The 25,490-nt window shown below is 33.3% G+C and overlaps 2 protein-coding genes across 19 annotated transcripts in view; one reads left to right on the top strand and one right to left on the bottom strand.

The window, feature by feature from the left end:
• Positions 1 to 25,490, top strand: part of LOC103316989 — a 357,042-nt gene that overhangs the window by 163,981 nt on the left and 167,571 nt on the right. The window contains exon 8 of one of the 18 annotated variants that reach the window (XR_004345277.1): positions 43 to 103. The exons of 16 other annotated variants lie outside the window; for them this stretch is intronic. The gene's annotated coding sequence lies outside the window, so the exon portion shown is untranslated. Of the gene's footprint in view, positions 1 to 42; positions 104 to 14,148; positions 14,547 to 25,490 lie in introns of all 18 variants that reach the window. One more of the 18 variants, XR_004345275.1, reaches the window with a different exon arrangement.
• Positions 14,120 to 17,096, bottom strand: LOC116417097. Its single transcript, XM_031928302.1, has 3 exons — positions 16,369 to 17,096; positions 16,117 to 16,296; positions 14,120 to 15,191 (listed from the first exon to the last, which is right to left on the bottom strand). The coding sequence occupies exons 1-3, from the start codon at positions 16,478 to 16,480 to the stop codon at positions 15,049 to 15,051; spliced, it is 435 nt and encodes a 144-aa protein (XP_031784162.1). The 5' UTR covers positions 16,481 to 17,096; the 3' UTR covers positions 14,120 to 15,048.

Raw genomic sequence — 25,490 nt, 5'->3', positions numbered from 1 at the left:
TTAATCATTTTAGCACAAATTTATGAATATCTTAATTTTTAGCCAAAGATACAGGGTCTTTGCCATTCTGGGATCCATACAGGAACTTTTGCACTATAAAAAGGTATTTCCATGAATTTTTTGGTAGTCGTAGTCCGGATCGAACTCTTACTTTCACCAATATTAAGGTTTAAATAACTTATAAGATAGGTATAACACACACATACACACACACGTGTATATATATATATATATATATATATATATATATATATATACGTGTGTGTCTTTGAAGGTATTTTTATTAAAAAGGTGAGACAATTTTACACAAAAAGTATATTTATGTCTATAGTGAAAAATTCTTCCCTGAGGAGCTATGAATTAATTAATTTGTGTTGAAAACCCAAAAATGGCCAAAATTGACATCTTTGGCTTCCTACCATTTTTGTCAAAAGTAATTTAAAAATCTGAAAAAATTCAGGTGCATTGAAAACTGTTTCTGGAACATATTTATCGTGGGTTGAAGAAAAAAAAATTTTTGATTTTCGATTTGACATAGAACCACCAGTATAGATATACATAACATACATATACAACTATCGCATAGAAACCCAAAGTCTAAAATGGTAAAACTTTTAATCTTGCTTGCATGAAACGTAACACTATGTCTCATAATTATAAAAAGTACAAATGTAAATCATTAACTCAATGATATATGATTACTGCATTACAGAATCGACTTCTCGAACAAATATTGAACAAGGTACTTTTACTAAATTATAATTTATGCATTGTAAACATTGATTAAATTGTAAATAAATAACAATCATTATTGCATTGAAAAAATAAATAATAATAATAAAAATTTTAAATAAGAACAATATTTTAATCATAATTTGAACCGTAAACAAATTTTTACGCAATTTTTGATTATAATGAAATATTAATGACATTGAACTTTGCAATAAAATGCAACAAAATCATTTATATACAAGATAAATAATAATTTTAATAAATTAAAATAAAAATAATACACTTTACAAGAGGCTGATAGAAAAATTCATCTGCTACAAATATCATAAATGTTTAATAGAAAAAGTTTTAAACAATAATTTTTGTTTTTAATTTAGAATAAATCACTCATCTAATAATTCTATTATAGTACTTTATTAAAGGCAGGATACGCATACATAGATTGTGCAATTTAACAAATGATATACATACACGCACATATATCACTAATAACTATCAAACAATATTATTATGCACCAACAATATATGCAATCCAATTTACAATTTAAAATTGAAAAGTCAAAACTAACTAAAATCGAAAATGCTAACTAAATATGGAGTGTAAACTTCAATATTAAAATTAGACAAACGATCTGAATCATAAACTACATAAATATAACTAGAATAACACTATAAGTAATCAGAGGCAACTTCACTTCTTACACAATTTTCTAGCATGATTCCATGACTTACGGAAAATCTGAAAATTATTAATTTGCTAAAATACATTAGCCTATACTTTTAACGCATAGAATGATATAATTTGCTCAATAAATATATATATCATTTAACCTCAGTAACGGGAGAGGGAGAGGGAGGGAGATGTGTGTATATATATATATATATAGAGAGAGAGAGAGATAGTTTTATTTTGCGTACATTATATTGTATAATTGTAACTTTACAGCATTACAACTGAGAAAAGAAAAAACAACAGATAATAGATTGAGGCATGTTTAGAGTATATATAGTGAGAGACTGTGGCGATAGTGGAATGAGCGAGAAAGTAGGCGTGTGCGTGTGCGTGGACTGTGAACGAGTTATGTGTTTTCGAGTTGAAAAAAGTGATCCTTAGCAAGTTTTTTGAAAGTGACGGTGGATGAAGATGACACTGTTTCTGATGTGTGATGGCAGGTTATTCCATAAGTATGAAGCGCTAATATGGACCGAGTTCCTCAGCGTCTCCGTCGCGAAAGCAGGAACTTCCAGAGGTGTCACCTCATCCCTCATAGGCCGGAGTGTGACGCGGAAGTCAAAAAAGGCCAGTACGTATGATGGTACGACCGAGTTAAACATTTTACGTAGGAAACAAGCTGTGAAGTTCTTCCTGCGTCCGGCAGTGGTTAGCCACTGCAGCTCCCGCCTGTACGTGGAGACGTGCTCATCTCTCCTTACACCATAGATGTACCGAATTCCTGTATTCACGAGCCTCTGTAGTTTTAAGTCGAGTTCCTACGTCAGGTCACAGTATACAAGAGAACAGTAGTCGACGCTACGATAGATACACATCCTATAATGTCCACACAATGCAGTTTTAAACGCATTTAAGGAGTGCAGCGATTTTATACGGGGAGGCAAAGCATTCCAGAGGCCCGCACCGTAAGCCCTAAATGAGCGGAGGCCCACGTTCGTGCGCCGAAGTGCCTTGGTTACATCGAGATATATCAGCGAGCAATAATCTAGATGAGGAATGATAGCACTTCAGCCAGCCGTCTTCGCAGAGACTTCCTATTAAAGGCTCAGAAAAACCTCAAACCATAAAGCGCACGGTTTAATCGCTTTGTCACATAATCCACCTGAGGCTTCCAAGAGAAAGAATGTATTTATATGCTGAGACTAACAAGGAAAGGTACCCAACCCGAACTCACCGATTTTGATGATTTTCATATATGTTGTAGAACATAAAAAAATAAGAGACACGTATTTTTTTTATCGGCTAATTTTCACTTTTAAGGGGTAAAAACCTCCCCTAAAGTTAACCCCCAAAAAGCGTTTTTTTTTAAATATCTCGGCTTAAAATTAATATTTTTCAATGAAACAAATTGGAGGTTATTTCTTACAAAAAGAGCAAGTATTTCATGGTGATTTGAAGAGTAAGAGTAGCATCCCCTATTTTTTAGGGGTTGAAAACATATTTTTTGGCATAATTTTATAATAAAAATGTTTAAACCGACTAAAAAAAAATTGGAAAAATGTTTAAACATCCTTAATAACAAAATTTAGTTGACGTCTTTCGGTGTTTTCATAAATATTACCCCTAAGGGGGTAAACCACCCCTAACACAAAATAACTGTAAATATGTAATTCAATACATAATATTTCGTAGAAAGTTTGTATATAGAGGTTTTCGAGGTCGCTGATTACAAATCTGTTATCAGATTTTGAAAATTCAAAATGGCGGAACCAATAGGACGGAAATATCGAAAAAAAATTTTATATAATAAAAAAGTTTTAAACGACTAAAAAAATTGGAAAAAATTTGTAAACATCTATAATAAACAAATTAAGTTTTTCGATTTTTTCATAGATACTACCCTTTAGGGGGTAAACCACCCCTAACACAAAATAACTATAAGTATACTTCAATCCATAATATTTTGTAGAAGGTTTGTATATAAGGGTTTTCGAGATCGCTCTTTGCAAATCTGATATCAGATTTTGAAAATTCAAAATGGCGGAACCAATGTGGTGGACGAAAATGTCGAAAAAAAATTTTAACTTTCATAAAAACTTGTTATAAATGTGTTATCTTTGTAGCCTGTACATGTGAACTAAAGAGCCTTAAACCCTAAACCCCTAAAGAACAAATAGGCTAAATGGTTGTGCTTCTTAACCAAACCACCTCAAATTCCTAAATTTGTAAACAAGAAAATTCTGTGTGTGAAGCAGTTTTATAATTTCCGTAGAAATTGTTATCAGAATGTTATTGAAATTCCTTTATTGTAAATTCAACTTATAATGTATTTTTGTTTATAATATTAAAGTATAATAATAATCTACAATCTTTTATCTTTTGCCATAGTGCATTTTTTGTATTGAGCATAAAATATATTATTTTACGATGTTTTTACAATAATGGTAGTCCTCATAAAAGTGTTTAAAGCACAATGCTTTTTTGCACCAACCACATCGTACAATTGCAATGTTTGTGCACCCTTCTATTTTACAATGTGTTGCACAAGACTTTCCAAAACTGTAATCTATAGGATTATCAAATTTATCTGGTTTTTCATTGACGTAACCGCTTTTATACCAGGAATATTTAAACAAATCTATATATCTCGGTGAAGACAGTTGGTTGTGAACCAATGATTGAAGTTTAATTATGTTATTTCTCACATGTAAATTCATATCATGATCCATTAACATTACATTATCAGAAAATGTTCGGACAAAGTTTTTCCAAATACGGAATCCATAGACATCAAGTGGTTGTATTTTTCCTGTGGTTCCAGTTGGAATTTTTTTATGTTAATAATATTATTTTGTGGCATTGTTTCTTCTATAACTTTGTCACAATGACCACTCCAAGAATCAAGTAATAGTATTGAGTGATGGCCTACATAGGGATAAAATATTTTTTCCAACCAGATTTTGAAGTGATCTGCAATTAAACGACTTACTAATTAACTGATCAACGATATTACAATGTAAAAATTGTTATTAGTTCCCTTACTTGTTGTTAATTTTCCAGATTTGGATGCTTCCACGTACACGTTTTCTGGTCTAAATATGTTTTGTTCTACAATAGGGCCAAACTTGCCACTTGGTTCCTTTAAAACAAGAGATAGCGGTGACAACAGTTGTCCAGTAGCTGATATTAGTGGCTGTATAGTATAACTATGCGTTGTTGCTGAAATTGACTGTACCAGACATTGCACTTGCTTTTCTCCTTCTACTGCTAATGTTCTTCCAGAATGCATTTCTAGCTGAAATCCGCTCTGATCTGTATTATACAAATTTTCGAGTCCAATCCTTGGTATACACGATTTAACGTCATCGATAAATGCTTCAGCTTTAGCCGTAAGTTCTGCACTACTTTCTAGTGTTTTTCTTGTTATGAACTTATTTATTTTCCTAGAAACTATTCGGTGTGCTTGCTTAAATTTGAGTAACCAATGTTTAGAAGCTTTGAATCTAATATCATCAAAACCAATTTCTTTTTTAGCTTGTAAGGCCCATCGAATTATATCTTCATCATGGATAATTGAACCACTGTCGAGAGCTGCTTGAAAATTATCCAGGGTATACTGACAAATTTGTGCTACTTTTTCTCTATACGTGCCACCTTTATTAATTGAATGAGCCCAACGACGTAGCTGACTAATAGATGATACTTTTTTGAATCTGTTTTGCACTGTTTTGAGACTTAAATTTTGCTTCGTTTTGCTACTTCTCCAAAATTCTACAGCTCTTTTTTTGTATTCAAAATCTAGTTCTTCATTATCTGCTGTACATTGATTTGTTGGTGCTATATCCGGATCAGGAAAATGATATTGCACTTCATCTTCAATTATTTCCACATTATGGTCTTTATACTCTTCTTGAAAATCCAAAGAGTCATCAGTAATCATTTCTACATCGTTGAAATCATGTGTTGCATCTATTAAAATTTCTTTTATTTTTTCGGCCAACTCTGTTTCGTGATAATTCGTGACACTATCTGGTATGTTTAACGCTTGAAAGTATGCTAATAATAAGTTTAGAACGTTTAACGGATTAATTTTCATTTTTCAATCTAAAATGAAAACAAGCGGTAAAATTTATACAAGCTGTGTTTTTGCATGTAAGGCACGACTGCTACATTTCTACCAGAATAAAACGAGTGAATGTAAATTGAATCAAATCATTAATTTATGCATTGGAGAAGAATTCTCGTTCCACTTTGTGATGTTCGGAAAACTCTATTGTTGGTTTTATTCAACTTTTATTCACTTTGAAATTGAATAATGTAAATCTATATAAAATCACTAAAGAAAATTTTCTACAACTGTATGATACCACTGACAAACAAAAAGACGTACTATTCGTACTTTCCGGCATCGAACTAGAATACCCACAAAACTCACTCACTGCCTAAAAAATAACACAGGCAGCTGAGGTAAACACTCGATGAAAACAATCTAAAAAAAGAACATACTGATTCGCACATATTGTCAACAACTTTTATGAGTGAAAGATATTTATCTGTGGAATTATCATTGAATGTACGATAACATTCATTCAACTAATGAATGCATATAAAATTCCCTTTCAATAACAACGTGTTCTTTAATTGCAAATGAAGTTCGAGTATTAATATTCTTTTATGTATTTTTACCAATAACAAAAATTATCATAGTAATATAATAATAATAATAATAAGAAGAAGAATAAGCATAATTGCAATAGCAATAATAACAGTAATACTGATAATAGCAATGATAATGAAAAATAATAATAATAATTAGAATAATATTTATTATTAAATTTAGATTTTTTGATAAATTCATTAAATCGTATCAAATAATATTATTATGGAATTCCAGACTGTAAATATTTTACTATAGATACAATAATCATTACTTCGAGAATTCATCTAAAAAACGTTTGGCTTACGAAATAATTGTAACAATGAAAAACTCCCAAGTTTGACAACATTAAATTTTATTACAAAACACAAAGGAGTTTGATAAACTAATTTTATTAACCTATGTTTTTTCATTTGCAAAAAAGTGTGGACTTTTTGAATTTATAAAATTATATAATTATGCAATTTATGAAATACTTTATAATTTATGAAATTACTTTTCAAATTATGCTAATTTATAAAAGCAGAAAAATAAATAATCTTTGATTGAAACATAAAACGAGACGTTATTTGTTACATACAAAATGATAGAATAAAATATCGGTAATATGTCTATACTCGTGTCTACGGTAAAGCATAGGCCTTCGGCTTGTCTGGAGGTTAGGGGTTTGGAGTCGTTTGGTTAAAATGCACAACCATTTAGCCTATTTGTTCTTTAGGGGTTTAGGGTTTAAGGCTCTTTAGTTCACATGTACAGGCTACAAAGATCACACATTTGTAAACAAGTTTTTTTGAAAGTTAAAATTTTTTTTCGACATTTTCGTCCACCACATTGGTTCCGCCATTTTGAATTTTCAAAATCTGATAACAGATTTGTAATCAGCGACCTCGAAAACCTCTATCTACAAACCTTCTACAAAATATTATGGATTGAAGTATACTTATAGTTATTTTGTGTTAGGGGTGGTTTACCCCCTAAAGGGTAGTATCTATGAAAAAATCGAAAAACTTAATTTGTTTATTATAGATGTTTACAAATTTTTTCCAATTTTTTTAGTCGTTTAAAACTTTTTTATTATATACAATTTTTTTTCGATATTTCCGTCCGCCATATTGGATCCGCCATTTTGAATTTTCAAAATCTGATAACAGATTTGTAATCAGCGACCTCGAAAACCTCTATATACAAACTTTCTACGAAATATTATGTATTGAATTACATATTTACAGTTATTTTGTGTTAGGGGTGGTTTACCCCCTTAGGGGTAATATTTATGAAAACACCGAAAGACGTCAACTAAATTTTGTTATTAAGGATGTTTAAACATTTTTTCCAATTTTTTTTAGTCGGTTTAAACATTTTTATTATAAAATTATGCCAAAAAATATATGTTTTCAACCCCTAAAAAATAGGGGATGCTACCCTTACTCTTCAAATCACCATGAAATACTTGCTCTTTTTGTAAGAAATAACCTCCAATTTGTTTCATTGAAAAATATTAATTTTAAGCTGAGATATTTAAAAAAAACGCTTTTTGGGGGTTAACTTTAGGGGAGGTTTTTACCCCTTAAAAGTGAAAATTAGCCGATAAAAAAAATACGCGTCTCTTATTTTTTTATGTTCTACAACATATATGAAAATCATCAAAATCGGTGAGTTCGGGTTGGGTACCTTTCCTTGTAAGTTAACCCTAGCGTGACTTGGGAGAATAAAGTGTACACTATTTGTTGGAATAATAACACCGTTTATTATTCGTCGAGCTTACCTTCCAACAAATGTATACAAAAGTAAAATTATAACGTATCGAGCTTGTTGAACAATAGAAATATGAATATTAAAATTAGCTAGCGCGGACGTGTCTTTGTTTCTCGAAAGCACACTGAGAAGTGAGTGTCGCTGACCGTAGGTAGCTGGTGAGTGGAATTAGAGCGGCCCCATCATGCCTTGTGCGCATAGCATCTCTGACGGGCTGAATTCTGCTTGCTTATACTCAACGTTATACATGATATTTTATACTTACAATTTTCAGACTTACGTGATCGCTTCGCGATGCTTCAACACGCAAAACACTTTATTCAAAGAAAAATATTAACGCATTAACGAATAACATTTGAACGAATATAAGTAGCTGCAGTGTGTGCATATTGAAAATTTCGTTCAAATGCCATTTTGACATGCGTGCATAAAATTACATGAAACTTTGCACGAAGGTAGGTGATTGCTTAATGAAGGGAAACTATGCCCTGATTTTGTATAATTGAAAAAAATAGTTTTGTTATTATCCAAGCGAAGTCGTACAGCTGTTTGTTTGCTGTGATGGTCGTTGCGCCGGTGAAGCAAGCTCGATGACTTCGCATACATTGTGCGCATCGATCTGGCGGCCGGCTGATGACATATTCAAGCTGCCGCCTGCCATGTGTGTTTTGAAGTTTTGAGGCAGTCTCCCAGCCTTCGCTCACCGCAATGTCTTCCTCGGTTCTACTTTTCGGAGATATTATGATCGTGTAAGACTAAGTGCATAGTACACAATGGCAACAATGAAGCCATGCAGCGGAGTTAGTTCGACAATCAGAAGTACTGCTATGACGACGCCTGTGTGTAGTGTATGTTTTCGAGCAGCCTCCGTTTGCCGTAATATCGCTCGCGGATCGGCTGTTTGTGATTATAATACAAATGTAAAAAGTGTAAAAAAGTGGAGATGCATCAAAATAGTGCAAGTATCAGTCCACCAAAAGGGTTGCTATAACGGAAAATGTGTGACTCTAACGAGGGATTTAAGTTTTCAATTGTAGGTTATTCCTGGTTTTTGTGACTGTTTAGCTTCACTGTTATCTCTGCTGCAACGGCTGCTTTGCTGAGACTTTCTTCTTCATACAATTTGAAGAAAAATTGACTGCTTGTGCTGTTTCTTCTGTTGTGTAGTGAAATCCGTGACAATAATCTGATTGCGTGATCAATTTTTAAAGTTTATTAAACGTTATTCTTCTCAGTCGTTGCTATCCTAACCATGATCAGAGAACCCTGGATACACTTTATGGGCAGTATAGGTTGGCGTTGCAGACTACTTCTTCAGGACAATCCTGACCCTACGTTTAGATTGACTGAACAGCGTAACTTGGTGCGGCAGGCTACTTCAACCAGATCAAGACGACCCTGCAAGTGTTTATACTTTCTGGCACTGCTGGTTGTCATTTCTGCCTACTTTAACTACCCGGATACCACCTTGGAGTTATATATACACTGCTTTCACTGTTACTGATCAAGCTACTTACACTCCTCTTACTGTTACAGCTTCCTGTATTACAATCACACTTGTAGTTCCTACTGCTGCTGCTGCTCTCCCGCATACAGTTGTTATTACTGATACTCATCGAGGCTTCAGCTGGGCATCCAGGGTTTTCTGTAGTTGTCTGCTACGCATACAACTTTTATTGCTGATTCTTGTCTAGGGTCTACTGCTGCTACTGCTGTCTCTGTTGTATCACATCTGTGTTGCATCACATCTAAGGTGTGATTCTGTTGCATCTTTTCCATAACATAAACATATAAAAATTTATATTTCAAAAGTGGTGTATTGTAATAAGTTACTATCATCTACATGCCTCGCTCATTGACGCTTGTTCGGTTGTATTTCGAGAACGATCGTATATGTACATACACATTTTAAATATGTATATTTCATAAATACACTGTGACATGGTTGGTCTCTGCTCGCGCGTTATATTGGGAATGAGCCTTGCCAAGCTTCAGGCTGGCGCACAGGAACCATACATGCCGCAAGTATTCGTCGGATCGACGATTAGGACCAGCTCCGGCTAACTCAGCTTCTCCGTTTTGACGGACCGCGGAGAGTGGCTGGGTCCTTCTAGTTTGGCTCTATCGCGGGAGGATAAGTTTGGAAGCGGGGCATTATGCGAATGAAATAACGCTTTGTTTACAATGATACTGTCGAGCTGGTTCCGCTCGGTCTGAATTTATTTACTCGACCCAGGAGCTATACAATCTTCCGACCGTCGCGCGGTTCGGGCTGTTCGTCCGAGTCTTTCGCCCGCGCCTATGTGTTCGGTGTCGTGTTGCGTTCGGCGTAGCCGCAGCCGACAACATTTCCGCATGACGCGACTCTAATCTAGCTATCACACTTCTGCGGGCGGAACGCGCTTCGTGCGTTGCGGCATTTACGGGCGCGAGAGAGAGTGAGAGAGCAACAGGCGCATATTGCGCCGACACTTACATTGTCGGATTCGGCGTCCGCTGTCGCGCCGCTGTCTTCCCGCTTGGGCGATGTGCAGTTGGGTTGATGTTGATCCGGTTCTTCTCGCCCGCTTCTTCTCGCCCTTGGTCGCCCGTTGGCCCTGTAGGTCGTCACTCGGGCTGGGATGGCCCGAGGGTGCTCTGGTGCTATGCGGCTCGCTCAGCTAGCCGCTCGCCTCGTGCGCTCGCCGTCGAATCCCAAAATCGAGAGAGCGTCGGCTTATCCTTCTCGCTTCGCTATCTCTCCGTGTCCCCTCTTTCGGGGCTTTAGGCGCTCTTTTTCTCTCTCTCTCTTTCTTTCTCTCGCTCGGCTATTGTGTGTCGCGGTCGGACTAGCGTTCTCGTATCGCGCTGTCCTTCTCACTCTCGCGACTCCTAGTACCTATGCTTCGCGTGCGGCTCCTGCCGCTGTAGTACGGTGTCACCGCGTGTGTGTGTGTGCGTGTGTGTATGAGCGCTCGCGATGGGTGCGCCTGTGTGTGCTAGTCGCGAGTCGTTGTGACGTGCGCATATGCACTTTTACAACACTTTGGAGCATTTGAATTTTAAATTACAGATAATTTAATACTTTCAAAATTGGCTTGGATTATCCTGTAAATATGAAACCATATTAGAAAAATACAAATAAATTATGCTTAAAAATTTTACTGAAATTACCGCTTTAAAGGTTCAGAAAAGATTGAGCAAGAAAACCGGTATCTTGGTTATTTATATAGATTTTGAAAATACCGCTTCCGAAGGTCATAGCAGAATGAGCACTGAAACCAATATTTCACGCTATTTTTACATATTGTCGCGCATGCGTAGATGTCATTCATAAACAAGAGGACAATATTTAAATAAATATAACCGGCACAGCCTTCCGAACGTTTAGTCGGCTTCTGATATTAAAATACTTCGAGTGAAAAACTATATTAGAACATTTTAAAAAATTTCATCGATTAAAATATCTGTGTTTTATCGATCTTACCGCTTCCAAAGGTCAGAGCAGACTGAGCACTGAAACCAATTTTTACGATATTTATCAAGTGGCACAGTATCGCCACCAAGGCAAGTTTAAGAAGCATTTGAACCTGCAGCGCTGCAACACTATTTACTTCTATATTGGCTTCTCGAATTTATAATTATAAAATAAAATATTTACATTATTGTATCTGAATTTTTTTGGCGTATAATCATATTTTATATCCTTAACCATGATTTCTAATCGATATATTGGCAAGAAAGCAGCTTTTTTATAATAAACGAGTATGTCAGTGAACAATAATGCTTAAATCATCTTGGGATACTTCAGCCCAAAAAATGTTAAGACCATGAAGTTACCCACACATGGCTAAATGTTTACAAGAAGAACACAGAGTATATATTAACAGATTATTACCAAATAATTTAAATGTAAATATTACTTTTGAAAAAGTGCAAAATAATATTTATGAATGTGGAATCTTTCCTATAGCTTTTACTGTTCCTATTGTTTTCCATTTATGCCCTTGCAATTTACGATTTGACATTTTTCATATGCGTTCACATTTATTGAAAAAACACGTAGCATTATGATGTTTCCAATTTCACAACATTTTTCTTGCGTAATAAACTATGATTTAACAGTTATACCAATATGAAGGACCGTCAGTCATAGATTTACTTGTATTGATAAAAAATTAAGTTTTTATTCCAATGAAATGACAACATTAAAATGATAGTAAAGAATATTTAAAAACATTTAATTATGGAGTGACAGTTTCTAATGTATTTAATCACTCTGATATAACTATATTGTTGGATGATAATTGCCAAGCAGAAGAGAAAAAATTAAAGAGAAAACTATGAAAAACAGAAAAATTGCAAAAAATAAATAGCAATGACTTAAAAATGGAACGAGAAAAAGAAGCACTGCGTAAATGAGAAGCTTACTTATTAGGAGTAAAAATATTAAGAGGTTAAAATAACACCTTTAAATTCTGAAAAAAAGAATTATAAGTAAAAATCATTTAAAATTTTTTTAGTAATATTTAGTATAAATACCTTCAACTTTACCGTGCTGAATCCTCAATTATCCCTGCTGGCCCATTATGGCACTCGGTGCAACGCTTTGTAAATTTTTTTACTGTCCGTAGGATTCCAAGTGCACGAATGGTTCTTTTGGGCTCAAATTCAAGGAGCATACTTTGTACACCTGTTGTATTGGTATGTTTATCTAGGTTCCATGACTGAAATTTGTAAATATTATAATGCTAAGCATTTTGTTTTTGAATGTTCGCAAGGCAAAGCAAAGCTCGAAAATATGCCAACTATATATGTAGCGGCGGGGCACACCCCTTAGATCAAAAGTTTACACAAAAAAATAGGCTTTGAAAAAAAAAATTTTTTTTTGGTGCATTTAAGACGATTCTAAAGCCATCGACATTTTTAATAAAATGCGTGAAACGTGAAAATCTTATTGATCATTAATTTCAGTATTGTGATTTTCGATATCTCACGAATGTAAGGAAACAAATTTAAAAATAGTTAAAATATATGTTTTTACACGTTAGAATGTGTCATTTGTTCAAATCCCCAAATATTATTTAAAAATAATTAAGCGGACTATGCTTAATACGTTAATATTATGATTTTGACGTATTTTCTTAATTTTACATATAACTGTTTATTGGTCGTGTGCGCCTTTTTATCGACAATAAACGTTTGGATTCGAATGAAAACTACCGTTTTTGGTCAAAATATAGTGCAATTTAACATCTATAATCTTACATCGGACAGGAAAACCCTATACAACCTAATCTTACATCGGACAGGAAAACCCTACAGGAAAATTAAATTTCTATTTATAATGTTTTGCTTCCTTCCTATCAAATCCTATCTATCGATGAACTGTACGATAACTTTATACAATGGTTTATAAATACAACAATGTTTGTTTTGGAGTAATACATAAGGATGAAAGAAGCTACCTTTCAAGGAATTAGCAGCGGTTTTGTATTGCTATATTTTTTACAATGTTATTTTAGAAGATTGTGACATGGATAGAATATTTGAAATAGTATATTCAACATTTAAAAACGATACTTTTATTTCATTACTTTATATATAAGTATTACAATAGTACAACGTTAATATTTTTCATCAAATTGTGAATAATAGTAACAATTTTATTTTAGGTAAATTTTAAGCTTTTTGGTTAAAATCTGTTTATTAGCATTTGGAAAAGTTTTCTTATATTCACTGACAACTTGTAATAAATACTTTCTTTGATCTTCTTTCTTAGTAAGTACATTTAAATATTCTTCCACCAAATGAACAGCTCTTTCAGCTGTATCGTTTACGACTTGTAGATGTTGAACTATCAATAATCCCTGCTGGAAATGTTCATTTTTCGACTAACTTTCGAAATCTGATTGCAAAAATATATTATTTATATTGAATCTTTTGAAAAAATTCAAAGTATAAGCATTCATAAAATAGTCAACTTCTTTGCCTACTAAAATCTCTATATCCTTTGCATTATTAAGGAAAAACCGTTTGGACGCATCGATCCTTGAATCAACGTTTTTCCTTAAAGCTGCAACCATCTTTTTTTTTTTTACCTCTGCTGAAACTTTCTCATCAAAGAAAGAAAGAGCGCTCGCCTCGGGGCTCAAATACCATAAGTGATTTTGAATTTAATGTGTACCTACCTCAGCTATTTTATAGTCAACACTTTTATATTTGTAAATGTTTTTAATAAATTGTAGATCTTGATTTGGTGCTTTGAGAGCCATAGGAGCAATGAACCATGATTGAATGTATACAAAAATCACAAAAAGACATATGTCAAAAAGACCTTTTCTTTCTTTAGGTGTCAAAGAATACGATCTGCGAAACATGTAAATTTTGAGTGAATTGAGGCTTTGGCCATCCAACGTGTATGATGAAATGCTCCAGGTATTCTAAATTTCACCTTATTACGTGGTACACATTCCAGAAATATTTGACTTAATTCAAGCAGCTCCTTATAATCATCACGAGGTCATTGAGAGTTTAACGATTTTTGTATAAAAGCTTTTATTCAAGCGATTTGTTCAAGTAATTGTGGGTGATTGATATCATGTAGTCCACTTTCGTATTGACTTTGATCAATATTGTTCCAACTATCGTGAAATCTTTTGAATAATGGTACGTTTGGTCCGTTTGTACCAGGTAGTTTTTCAGCAAATACACCAGCTAAAATAATTTCGTATATGTAGTGACGACAAGGTAAGTAAAGTAGATCATGATCTAAATATTGCTCTAAAATAACTGCTGCGCCATTACGGTAACCTAAATTAGAATTAGTTGTATCACAACATAACGCTTTAATTGATTTTTTTAAACCCCAGTCATTTAGAGCCCTGTAAATTGCGTCGGCTTGCGTTACACCTTTACCGTCTGGTAATGCTGGTATATCTATAATTTTCTCACTTTTACCATTAGTCACAACAATTGGTAATCTGTCAATATTTTTACCAATTATCGAATCTGGAATAATTTTTTCGTCCCAATGAAGAACTTCAGCATTTATTTCTGTATTGCCATAAAACTTTTTAATCTTTTCTGCTTTTTCTTTGCGAATAATAGTTCGATATCTATTGTAGGAAGATTTATTTAAAATTAAATCATCAGTGTTATAATTTAAGGCTTCGGCTACAGCGCTTATTAAATGCACAGTTTCTGTATGAAATTCTACAGTTATCTAATACTGAGACTACTCTTTCAGTCATCACATTAATCTGTGCTCTAATTTGTCTCGATTCATAGTTTCGACCTCTGAGATTATAATGTGAGCCAGTACTTTGTTGAGACAAAATAATAGTTTCTTCGGAAGATTGTAAGAAATGGCTTGATCGAAAGATGGTCGTGATTCTGAAACAATATAAAATGTTGAATGAAATTTCCTTAACTAGTTACTAATTAAGATAAGTAATGAGTAATCTTTGTTTTTTAATTATGGTATGCATAAGAGAATGTCTATTCTTTAGCTGTTTCTATTTTTTGTTATTTAGAACAAATCTCACAGTTAATCAACAAGTTTAAATTAAAGATCATAAATTAAACGAAGATGTATTTATTTCAATAAGTAAGCAGTTTAAAAATAAAACCAATCAGTCTGTTAAAAAACCGTCATAAAATTAGAATATATTAGTAGATTAGTTCAATTGTGTTGAGATAGTCGGTAATTAAGTGAAAGACAACGTTAATCTTCTATTATTAACTATAGTATAGAGTAGTTCATTGGTAGTGGCAGTAGCTAAACGGTACGTCTGTTTACGTCGCAGTCTTAAAGTAGAGTAGAAAGAACCATGCGCAGTGCACTTGCTCCCTCCTGCGCTCGTTTCGTTGCGCGAAATCGTTACTTGCCAAGAGAAGGTGCTACGAGTATCGAATTCAGACAAGATTATAGTATTTACTAATATTTACAACAAATTTTTTAAACTTTTAAAAGTTAAGTTGATTCCCAAAAGAGCCTGTTCGTATAACCTGCAAACTTTCTATTCAAATATCTTTTTAAAATATGATCGGTAAAAAATATTGTAAAGAATCAGGAAGGGTCGAGATACTCTAGAAAAACATATTTTTTCAACACGTGCATGAAAAAGGCCCTTTTCCATGCAAGAGAATAGAAAATTGAGTTTTTAACGCAGTGGGAGGAAATCGTACATTGTGCAACAAGGGGAGAAAATAAGCTATTTCAAGCGAGGGTGAGGTGTTCAGCACGAGTCGGAATCGAGGGCGTTATAAAAATAATCTTTACTTAATGCTTTCCAGGATATTATTAAAAATTACGTACCTTGTGATATGTTTACAGGATTGTCTTCGTGGTTTTGATTAGCATTATGAATATCATTTTCACCGTTATTGTGATAAAAAATTTCGGGATGCAAGTTAAAAGATGGGACTCCTGGATCTGACGAATGCATATCCTCTTCTCGAGTCGAATTATGTGTTTCTAAACTTGAAGATGATTGATCTATTAAATAACTATTTGTTAATAATATTTAGAAGAACAGTAGAAATAATTCTTAATTGCGACGTGACATACCTTGTGTCTCGTTAGAGTGCTTTTTAATTTCAGCATCAGATGAACTGTTTAAATTTTGCAGTCTACCAGATCGTTGATCAAGTAAAAATGTTTTTCTTGGTCCATCGATCATCTTCGATGCATCGCCATGAGCAATATCAAATAACGTTTTTAATTGATTCGAAAAACAATCTTCTTTCTTCTTATTTGAAACTAAATGTTTATTTTTGACTATTTTGAGATAAACTGAATATTGTAACGGGGTGAGACTTTGACGTGAGTGGATAAAATCACAAAAGGAGACGCCGGGACCGAGAATCGATCCGGCGCTCCCGAGATCTCTGGGCGCGCGCTCTGTACGTCGAGCTAATGCCGCCTTATTTCGTCACACTCTATTCTGCCTCGATTACCGGCGTGGCGAGGGACGTTGTTCCTCGTTACAATATAAATTATCCAATTTTTGAGAACATCGGTGATGCTGACTAGTGGGAATATCAGCTTTTTTCCAAAAAATTAGGAGTTCATCAATTACTATTTTAAAACTTTCTATTACAGATTTCTTCAGTGTTTTAATATTATATAACAATACTTGTAAGAGTTGCTGCTTGCTTGGTAATTGGTTTCCGGAAATGTGATCTGATGTTATTCCGATAAGGAATATATCATTTTCCAGTTGTTGCCTCGACATTTCGTAATATTGGCTTCTTAAAATGCAGGACATTTATAAAAAAATCAACAAAGATAATCGTGAAATATAAAAATAGTAGAGTGGTAATTTTTAAATGTAAAAAAATGTAAGAAAATGTAACAACGTACAATAAAGTGTAAGATGTAAAAAAATCTAAGAAAATGCAATAAAGTGTGATATTTTGTTGGATGTTGGACCGTTTTAACGTTTGATTATATTTTTTTACATCTTACATTTCATTATTTTTTATTACAATTTATTGCAATTTCTCACCTTTTTCTCAGTTACTTACAGTTTGTTATTAATTTTTTTACATTTCCTTAAAATTTGTTACAATTTCTAATATTTTAAAATTGGTTTCATTTTTGTTGATTCTACTTTTTTGATAATTTTCATAAGTTTTATAAAAATATATTTTATATAAAAATGTAACAATTCATATAAAAACGTAAGAAAATGTAAGTAAGTATAATAAAATGTACCAAATATCATTTACTTACATAATATTATGCGTACATACGATTTCTTACTTTTTTGTGCTTTCTTAAATTTTCTTTTATAAAGACAAGTAAAGAAACGTAAGAAATACAATATAATGTCGCAAACTGTAATAAAATATAAAAAAGGACCGAGACCCAACAAAACGATACAAAATATTGCATTTTGTTACATTTTATTACACTTTCTTACGTTTTTTATTTCCACTAGAGAAGTATGATGATTTTTAGGCAATATTTTAAATATTGTTTATTTTTCATTTCAATAGATCTTATAGTTCTTATTCAATTTTATTACAACAAAATTTTTTAGAACATTTTATCATACTATTATCATGTTACATTTATAAATTTTCTTATTTTCTTTTACGTAACAAGTATGGTATTTAAAAATTTTTCCAATATGAAATATCTTCAAAATATTGACGTTATTACAATAATTCTTAATAAAAGTATTGCATTCAAAGTATTTTGAAATTATTAAGTCAGCAGTCATATTTGAAAGCTGTTATTAACTTCATTTACAAGATTTATTAAATTTTGACAAAAATAAATAATTAAAACTCAGGAAGACGTATACTATGTATGTAGGAACAATATTAAAGTATAAATATAAATAAAAAAATATAAAAAACAGAAATTCAAATATGAATATGTTTTTCAGAAATATGCATAATCGATTTGCTTATACACACATAATTCAAAATATCAAATTTCCCTGAAAAATAACAATTTTTCACCGACCTACGCTAAATAATTTTATCTTAAAACATGAACTTTTCCACACTTGTCACCAGTCAATAATATCTTTTATACACTTTGCTTATATTTAAGAGGTATACATTATTACGGACACTACAGGGATAAAATTTTACTTAATGATTTTTTTACGTTCAAATTGCAAGTTTTAAATTTTGCTTATTTTAGAGGTGTACATTATTACGAATGCTACACAGGATTACTAAATGATTTTTTTACGTTTAATTAGAATGGATCTATTTATACGTATTAACTATGACAATTTTCAAAAGCTCATTATGCCACGTCTAACTCTAAGGTCATCAAGCAATGTAGTTGCCACCTGGTGGACAGATTTGAAACTAACAAAAGTAATTCATTTACATCCATGTTTAAAATTATACTACTGCATTCTAGTACTTTCGTATTAGTACTTTAATTTAGAACCGCTTAAAAAAATTGTGGAGACTCCCTCTCGAACCACCGACTGGAGAACATCGATTGAGCGATCGACTAACAACCACAAGACAATTGAACGAGACTTCTGGCAAATTCAAATAACGACAAACGCCTCGACACCCCATCTTGAATACACATCCATCCACCAAAGATAAAGGCCAAAGAAAACTACTCACTGACGCTAAAAATTAAATTCTTATAAGGTACGTGCAAATTGGTTAAGATCTTGTTACCGGTAAAAAATTATACAGACTGAAATTAGCATCTGAATAATTAACGGAATTGTAATCAAAGGGGCTTGAGTGTTCATGCCACTTAGAGGTAGATCGTAGACCTACCAACCAGATTCAAGATCCGGATAATTTGTTAAAACAGTCGCCAAAATTCGCTTATACTCAATCTGTATAAACAATATGCCTACAACCCAAAACATGAGCGAAACCTTATCCTGTAACCCTAGAATAACAGAATTTCAAACAAATAGATACCATCTACAGTCTCAAGCGCCATTCATAGTCCATATAGAATCTCAAGCTAGCAATAAAAACATCGGTCATATCGATCCCATCAAGTTAGGGGAAATTTTAATCAAAGCGCAAATAAATTTTGACAACGTTCGAAAAATCGGACCGAAAAAAATAGAACTCACGTTCGCCACTTTGACAGAAGCTAATAAAGCGGTTGAGAACCACGATTATATTCCCCAAGACTGGGTATCCTATATACCCAATTTTAAAGTCATTAAAATCGGACAAATTCATGGTATTGATGGCTCTTATACGGTGGAAAAGCTCCGACTAGCAATCGAAGATAAGCATAAGAACGCGAAAATAGAAAGAATCTTTAAGAGGGAGAATGAACAACTCGTACCAACGAATTCAATTAAAATATATTTCAGATCTATCTCCCTTCCGGAGACGGTAAAATTTTTCGGGATAGCTATACGAGTGTACCCTTACGTATTTAATGTCCTACAGTGCAAAAACTGCTTCAGATTCGGACACGCCGAAAGCAACTGCAGCCGTAAACCCACCTGCCCGGAGTGTTCCCTTGAACATGAACACCCTCCTGACCAAATCTGCAGACTATCAAAAAGATGCGTTAATTGCAAAGGGCATCATTCTGCATTAGATAAATCGTGTCTTAAATATATCGAACAAAAAGAGATTAAATTCGCAATGGCGACCAAAAATATATCCTTACACCACGCCAAAAATTTATTTTATTCGGGATGCTTAAATCACTATCGCAATCCGAGCACGCTAAATCCATACTCACAAACCGTGTCTAACAATGTTGGTAAACAACAGGGAGCAGATTCGTATATCGCGCGCGTGACCCAAGAACAAAACAATAAACGCAGAAGAGACAATTCGCCTATCATTCAGCTTAACGAGGATGAGACTCAAATAATGTTAGCCGAAAATCAATTACGCACACCACATTCCAACCAAACACAACAAATCCAACAACACATAGACTCAAAATTCGACAATTTAATAAAATCCATTCAAGACCTTGTTCAACAAAACGCCAAAATGCACAGCGCGGTTTTTTCCCTCACAGAAATACTAGCGAAAGAAAAGGAAACCGACTTGAGCAGTTTAAATTAAACACTTCAATCTATCATGACACAACTAAAATCAAAAATAATAATCTTCTGAAACGTAGCTTAGATGAAAAACCTTTATATAATTTCTTAGCGGTAATATCAGTAACTATAAACCACACTATGATACTAGAATATAACTTTTTACTGACAAAACAAAAAGCTCTAATTTTAGTTAAACTAAAGGTAAATACATTTTATTGCAACATACGCGTAAACAGAAAACTCCAAAACTCCAAAAAATGTAATAAATTAAGAAACAGAATTTTACCGCACTCAGAGCTACCCCCATTTAACTTTAATTTTAATTTTAAACAACTTATCAAACCAATAATCTTTGTTAAAAAATATCGGTCATCTTTTGAAAAAAAACCTCTCTTTAAAAAACTCACACTACAAACTAAAGAAATCAACCAAACATTCCTATACTCTAACCCCAGATGGACCTGAACAATAAATTCCAAATTCTGCAGTGGAATTGCCGTAGCCTGATAGAAAAAAGAACCGAATTAGATAACATCTTAAACGATTTTAATATAGCTTGCCTGCAAGAAACGTGGCTAAAACCAAACGACATTGTACGATTAAAAAACTTTAACATTTGTAGAAAAGATAGAATCACAGACACACATGGCGGAGGTTTAATAACAGCGATCAGAAACAATTTAAGCTTCACTAAAATACCATTGGGACAAGAATTCAATGGATTTGAAATTTTAGCAACTAAAATAAATAACAATAAGGAAATAATTAACTTATTCAATGTATACAGAGTTCATAGCATCAGATTAGAAAAAAAGGTGATAAATAAATTATTTGAATTTATCACTAAATTCAAGAACGTGATTGTATGCGGAGACTTCAACGCACACCACCCTATGTGGAGTACGGGAAAAACAAATAAAATAGGAAAGTGGATTGTTTCTGAAACAATAAATACAGAGCTTCTAATTATTAACGACCCTAATCAGGCCTCGCTAATTCCAAAACTGCAGAATACCCCTGGCTCTCCTGACATTTCTATGATATCCCTCAGATTAATCCACAAGTCAACATGGTCGATATTGGAGGATGCTTTGGGAAGTGATCACCTCCCTATTTCGATTACAATAACTAATCAAAAAAATAATCCGACAACAAACCGAACAAAACTGAACACAAACAAATTAAACTGGGACCAATTTAGAATAGATATAGAAACGGAAACCGAAAATACTAAATTTAAAAAAGATGATCCGATAGCTTCATATAATGACCTGACTGAACTCATTCTGAATACTCTCTTAAAAAACGGTGCCAAAATATCTAAAGGAGAAAGAACAATTAAAAACCCCAAACCGCCGTGGTGGAATTCCGAATTACATAACGCAGTGGAAACCAGAAAAAAAAACCTTGCGGAATACAGACAAAACATAAATTCAAAAAACTATACTAAATATACTGAATCGGTAGAACATCTTAAAAACCTAACCAAGTCAACCAAATCAAAATATACACAGAACTACATGCAATCCTTGGGAACAAGCACCCCGGTAAACTCAATCTGGCAGATGATTAAGGGACTAAAGGGATACCTAAACACAGCCCAAAACAATGATAAATTTGATTACAATGATCCAAAAATTCAAACCACAATAGACAAATTATGCTTCAACTCTCCGGAAGTTTCTATCGAGATCCCTTATTCCTTTACCAACCAACACCTTGACGGCCCAATAACCACTCAAGAATTACGCACAGCCATTAAAGAACTAAAAATCAAATCATCCCCTGGAAAGGATTAAATCTCAAATGAGGTTATTCAAAACCTCCCTAGTAACACTATAGAAAAACTAAAAGACGTTTACAACAGCATACTTGAAAATCGAGTCTTTCCAGAGCAATGGACTGAGTATATAACAATTTTAATCCCCAAACCGGAAAACAAGGGATTTAGACCGATAGCTTTAACATCCAACTTGTTAAAACTTTTAGAAAGAATAATAAAAGTACGTCTGGACTGGTATGTAGAGAACGATTATTTGCTCCCGATCTCCCAATTTGGCTTTCGCAAACAAAAGTCAACGCAAGATAGCACGACTATACTGACAACGGAAGCTTACTTAGCACTTTCAAAAAAGCAAGTATTTGCGATCTTAATGCTTGACATAGAAGGCGCTTTTGATAACGTCAACCCCCAGATCTTAATTAAAGAACTACTTAAATTGAAAATCTCAGAGAAAATTACAGCCTTTATTCAAAGAATCATTAGTTTTAGAAAAATATCATTCTATTTAAATAAAAAACATATCATGGACAATACCACCACTAAAGGACTCCCTCAAGGTTCAGTCCTAAGTCCAATTTTATTTAATCTCTATATGAGAAATATAATACATAAAGTTGGTGAATGTAAAAATTTCCAATTTGCAGACGATTGCGCTTTAACGTTCTCTCATTCCAGTCCGGAAATAGCAACACTAAAATTGGAGGAAGGAGTAAAACAGTTAAGAAGTTGGTTGAAGAGTAGGGATCTTAACATAGCACCGCATAAATCTAATTATATAATAATACATAATAAAAGGTCAATTAAAAAAGACGCTATACTTACAATAGGCGACACTAAACTACACACGGTTAAAAAGGTAAAATTTCTAGGAATAATTTTTGACGATAAACTTAAATGGAATGCCCATATAGATAACATTAAAAATAGAGCTAGTACCACATTAAATATAATCAAAGCTTTTGCGAACAAAAATTGGGGCGTGAATCATAAGACTCTAATCAACACCTATAAAGCACTTACGCGGTCCATACTTGAATGGGGATATACTTGCTTTGGGAATGCAGCGGAATCACACCTTAAAAAACTTGAAACGGTACAAAACGCGGGATTAAAAATTTGCTTAGGTCTTCCAAAATACACCTCCAATGTCGTTACCCTAAACATAACCCAAGAGACCTCATTAGCACACCGCAGAACAAACTTGATTGACAAATACCTTCTTAAAACAGCCAGCCTCAAAAGCCATCCTCTAATACCAAAACTCAAACTCTTGTCTGAAAATATTGCAAAAAATAAAAAAAAAACAAAATCCAAATTTATTATGAGAACTGTAATTAACAGATATAATAAAGTTAAAAACAAACTTCACCAAATTGCCAAGACTGAACTACCCTTAAACTATGAATTCCCTTTACAATCTCAAATACAGGAAACTGACGTAAACCTAAATATGCAGGAAAACAGTGAGAACCCGAACCAAAATTACGAAAAACTAATCCTACAAAAATATAAAGAACATAACAGATTTTACGTCGACGCTTCATTTGTAAACGATAAGAACATTCAAGGCGCAGCTTTTTATTTTGAAAACCAAAACATAACGAAAAAAATTAAAATAACAAAATTATCCACGAGCACAGAGGCCGAGTTATACGCGATTTTAATGGCGCTACAGTACATAAAAAATAATAGAGTTAAAAATCCCGTAATTTTGACCGATTCAAAACAGGCCTTAACATATATCAAATGTAACAGAATCGATGCAAAATTGCCTGCTACCGCTTTGGATTGCAAGCTAAACCTATTATTTATTAAAAGATATATAGGGCATATTGAATTGGCTTGGATCCCTAGCCACAAAAATATTAAAGGAAACGAAACAGCAGACAGAGAAGCTAAACTTGCGCTAAATATGTTGGAGGTTGTAGAGATAAAATCACATTGGTACCAAATATTCCAAAGGTCAATGAATGGAGCTGAGATTGAGTGGCATAAAGAACACTGTTTTGAAGTAGAAAAGAGATGTAGAAAATACACCCGCAAAATCTCCTTCACAAACCCTAACAACCTCTCTAAGATTTGCCACTCCCTCAACAAAAAACAACTTACTATATACTTAAGAATCCTGACTAACTCACAACGCACTCCGGACAGACTGTATAAATTGAATCTAAGCGAATCCCCAGCGTGTGTCTGCGGTCACGACTACTGTGATCTTGAACACTTGATCTGGGACTGTAATCAGAATATTGTATTGAGAAAAGATTTTACTGAATTTTTACAAGTCACGGGAATCTATCAATGGAATATTGATTCTATTATGGCAACCATGGACCCTCAAGTCCTAAAAGCCCTGACGAACTTTGTGATAAGGTCCGGTATAGAGATCTGACTGAAATGCAAAAACGATACCACACTCCATATGCCTAATCCAAAAAGCCCGCTTTTATGTGGAAGTGAGTGGTTTTAAAGGCAAATAACATAGGGCGACACCATCGGACTGAGTGACGAAAGAAGGCAAGACTGTGAGGGAAAAGAAAAGATAAAGCCAAGACAAAATCCATAAAGAAGAAAATCAAGTCAAGTTAAGAAACCATATTACCAAGAAACACTCAAGAACACAGGGTTCTTTCCCTGCCAAGACAAAAACAGCTGTGGGGTCGGCGTTTTGGCTTTTTGAGCCCAGCCGCGGAACGCGGAAAACTTGAGATTTTCCGTTCCAAAACTTACAAAAAAAAAAAAAAAAAAAAAATTGTCATAATATAATTACTAAAATACAATAAAAACTCAATAAATCAGATTTTGTGTCAATGCGTAAAAACAATATTTATAAGTCCTTTAGTGGTTTTTCTTGGGGTTTTAGATAGTAAATTGCGCTATATTTTGACCAAAAACAGTAGTTTTCATTCGAATCTAAACGTTTATTGGCGATAAAAAGGCGCACACGACCAATAAACAGTTATATGTAAAATTAAGAAAATACGTAATTATTTTTAAATAATATACAAACTGGAAGAAAATAACTGAAAATTTAGAAAAGTATGAAACTGCAATTGTTAGGCCAGATATTGTTAAAGTATTCCAACAAAAAGAAAAGAATGTTTCTGAAGAATAAAAAAAGATACTTATATAAATAAGATAAAAATAAAAAAAAAACTTGTAATTTTTTGCATATTCATAATATATTCGAAGAAATGATGACAAAAAAATTACTTATAAAGGTAGAATTTGTAGTAAAGTTGCTGATAACCGATTTGTTGTTCCATATAACCCTTATTTGTTGATAAAATTTAATTCGCATATTAACGTAGAAATATGTTCAACTGTACAATGTATCAGATACTTGCTTAAATACTGTTATAAAGGACACGACTGTGCATATAT

The sequence above is a fragment of the Nasonia vitripennis genome (assembly GCF_009193385.2).
Source record: "Nasonia vitripennis strain AsymCx chromosome 4 unlocalized genomic scaffold, Nvit_psr_1.1 chr4_random0005, whole genome shotgun sequence".
Lineage (NCBI taxonomy): Eukaryota > Metazoa > Arthropoda > Insecta > Hymenoptera > Pteromalidae > Nasonia > Nasonia vitripennis.
Note: the sequence above shows the minus strand (reverse complement) of the source record. Positions and strands in the feature narration are given on the sequence as shown.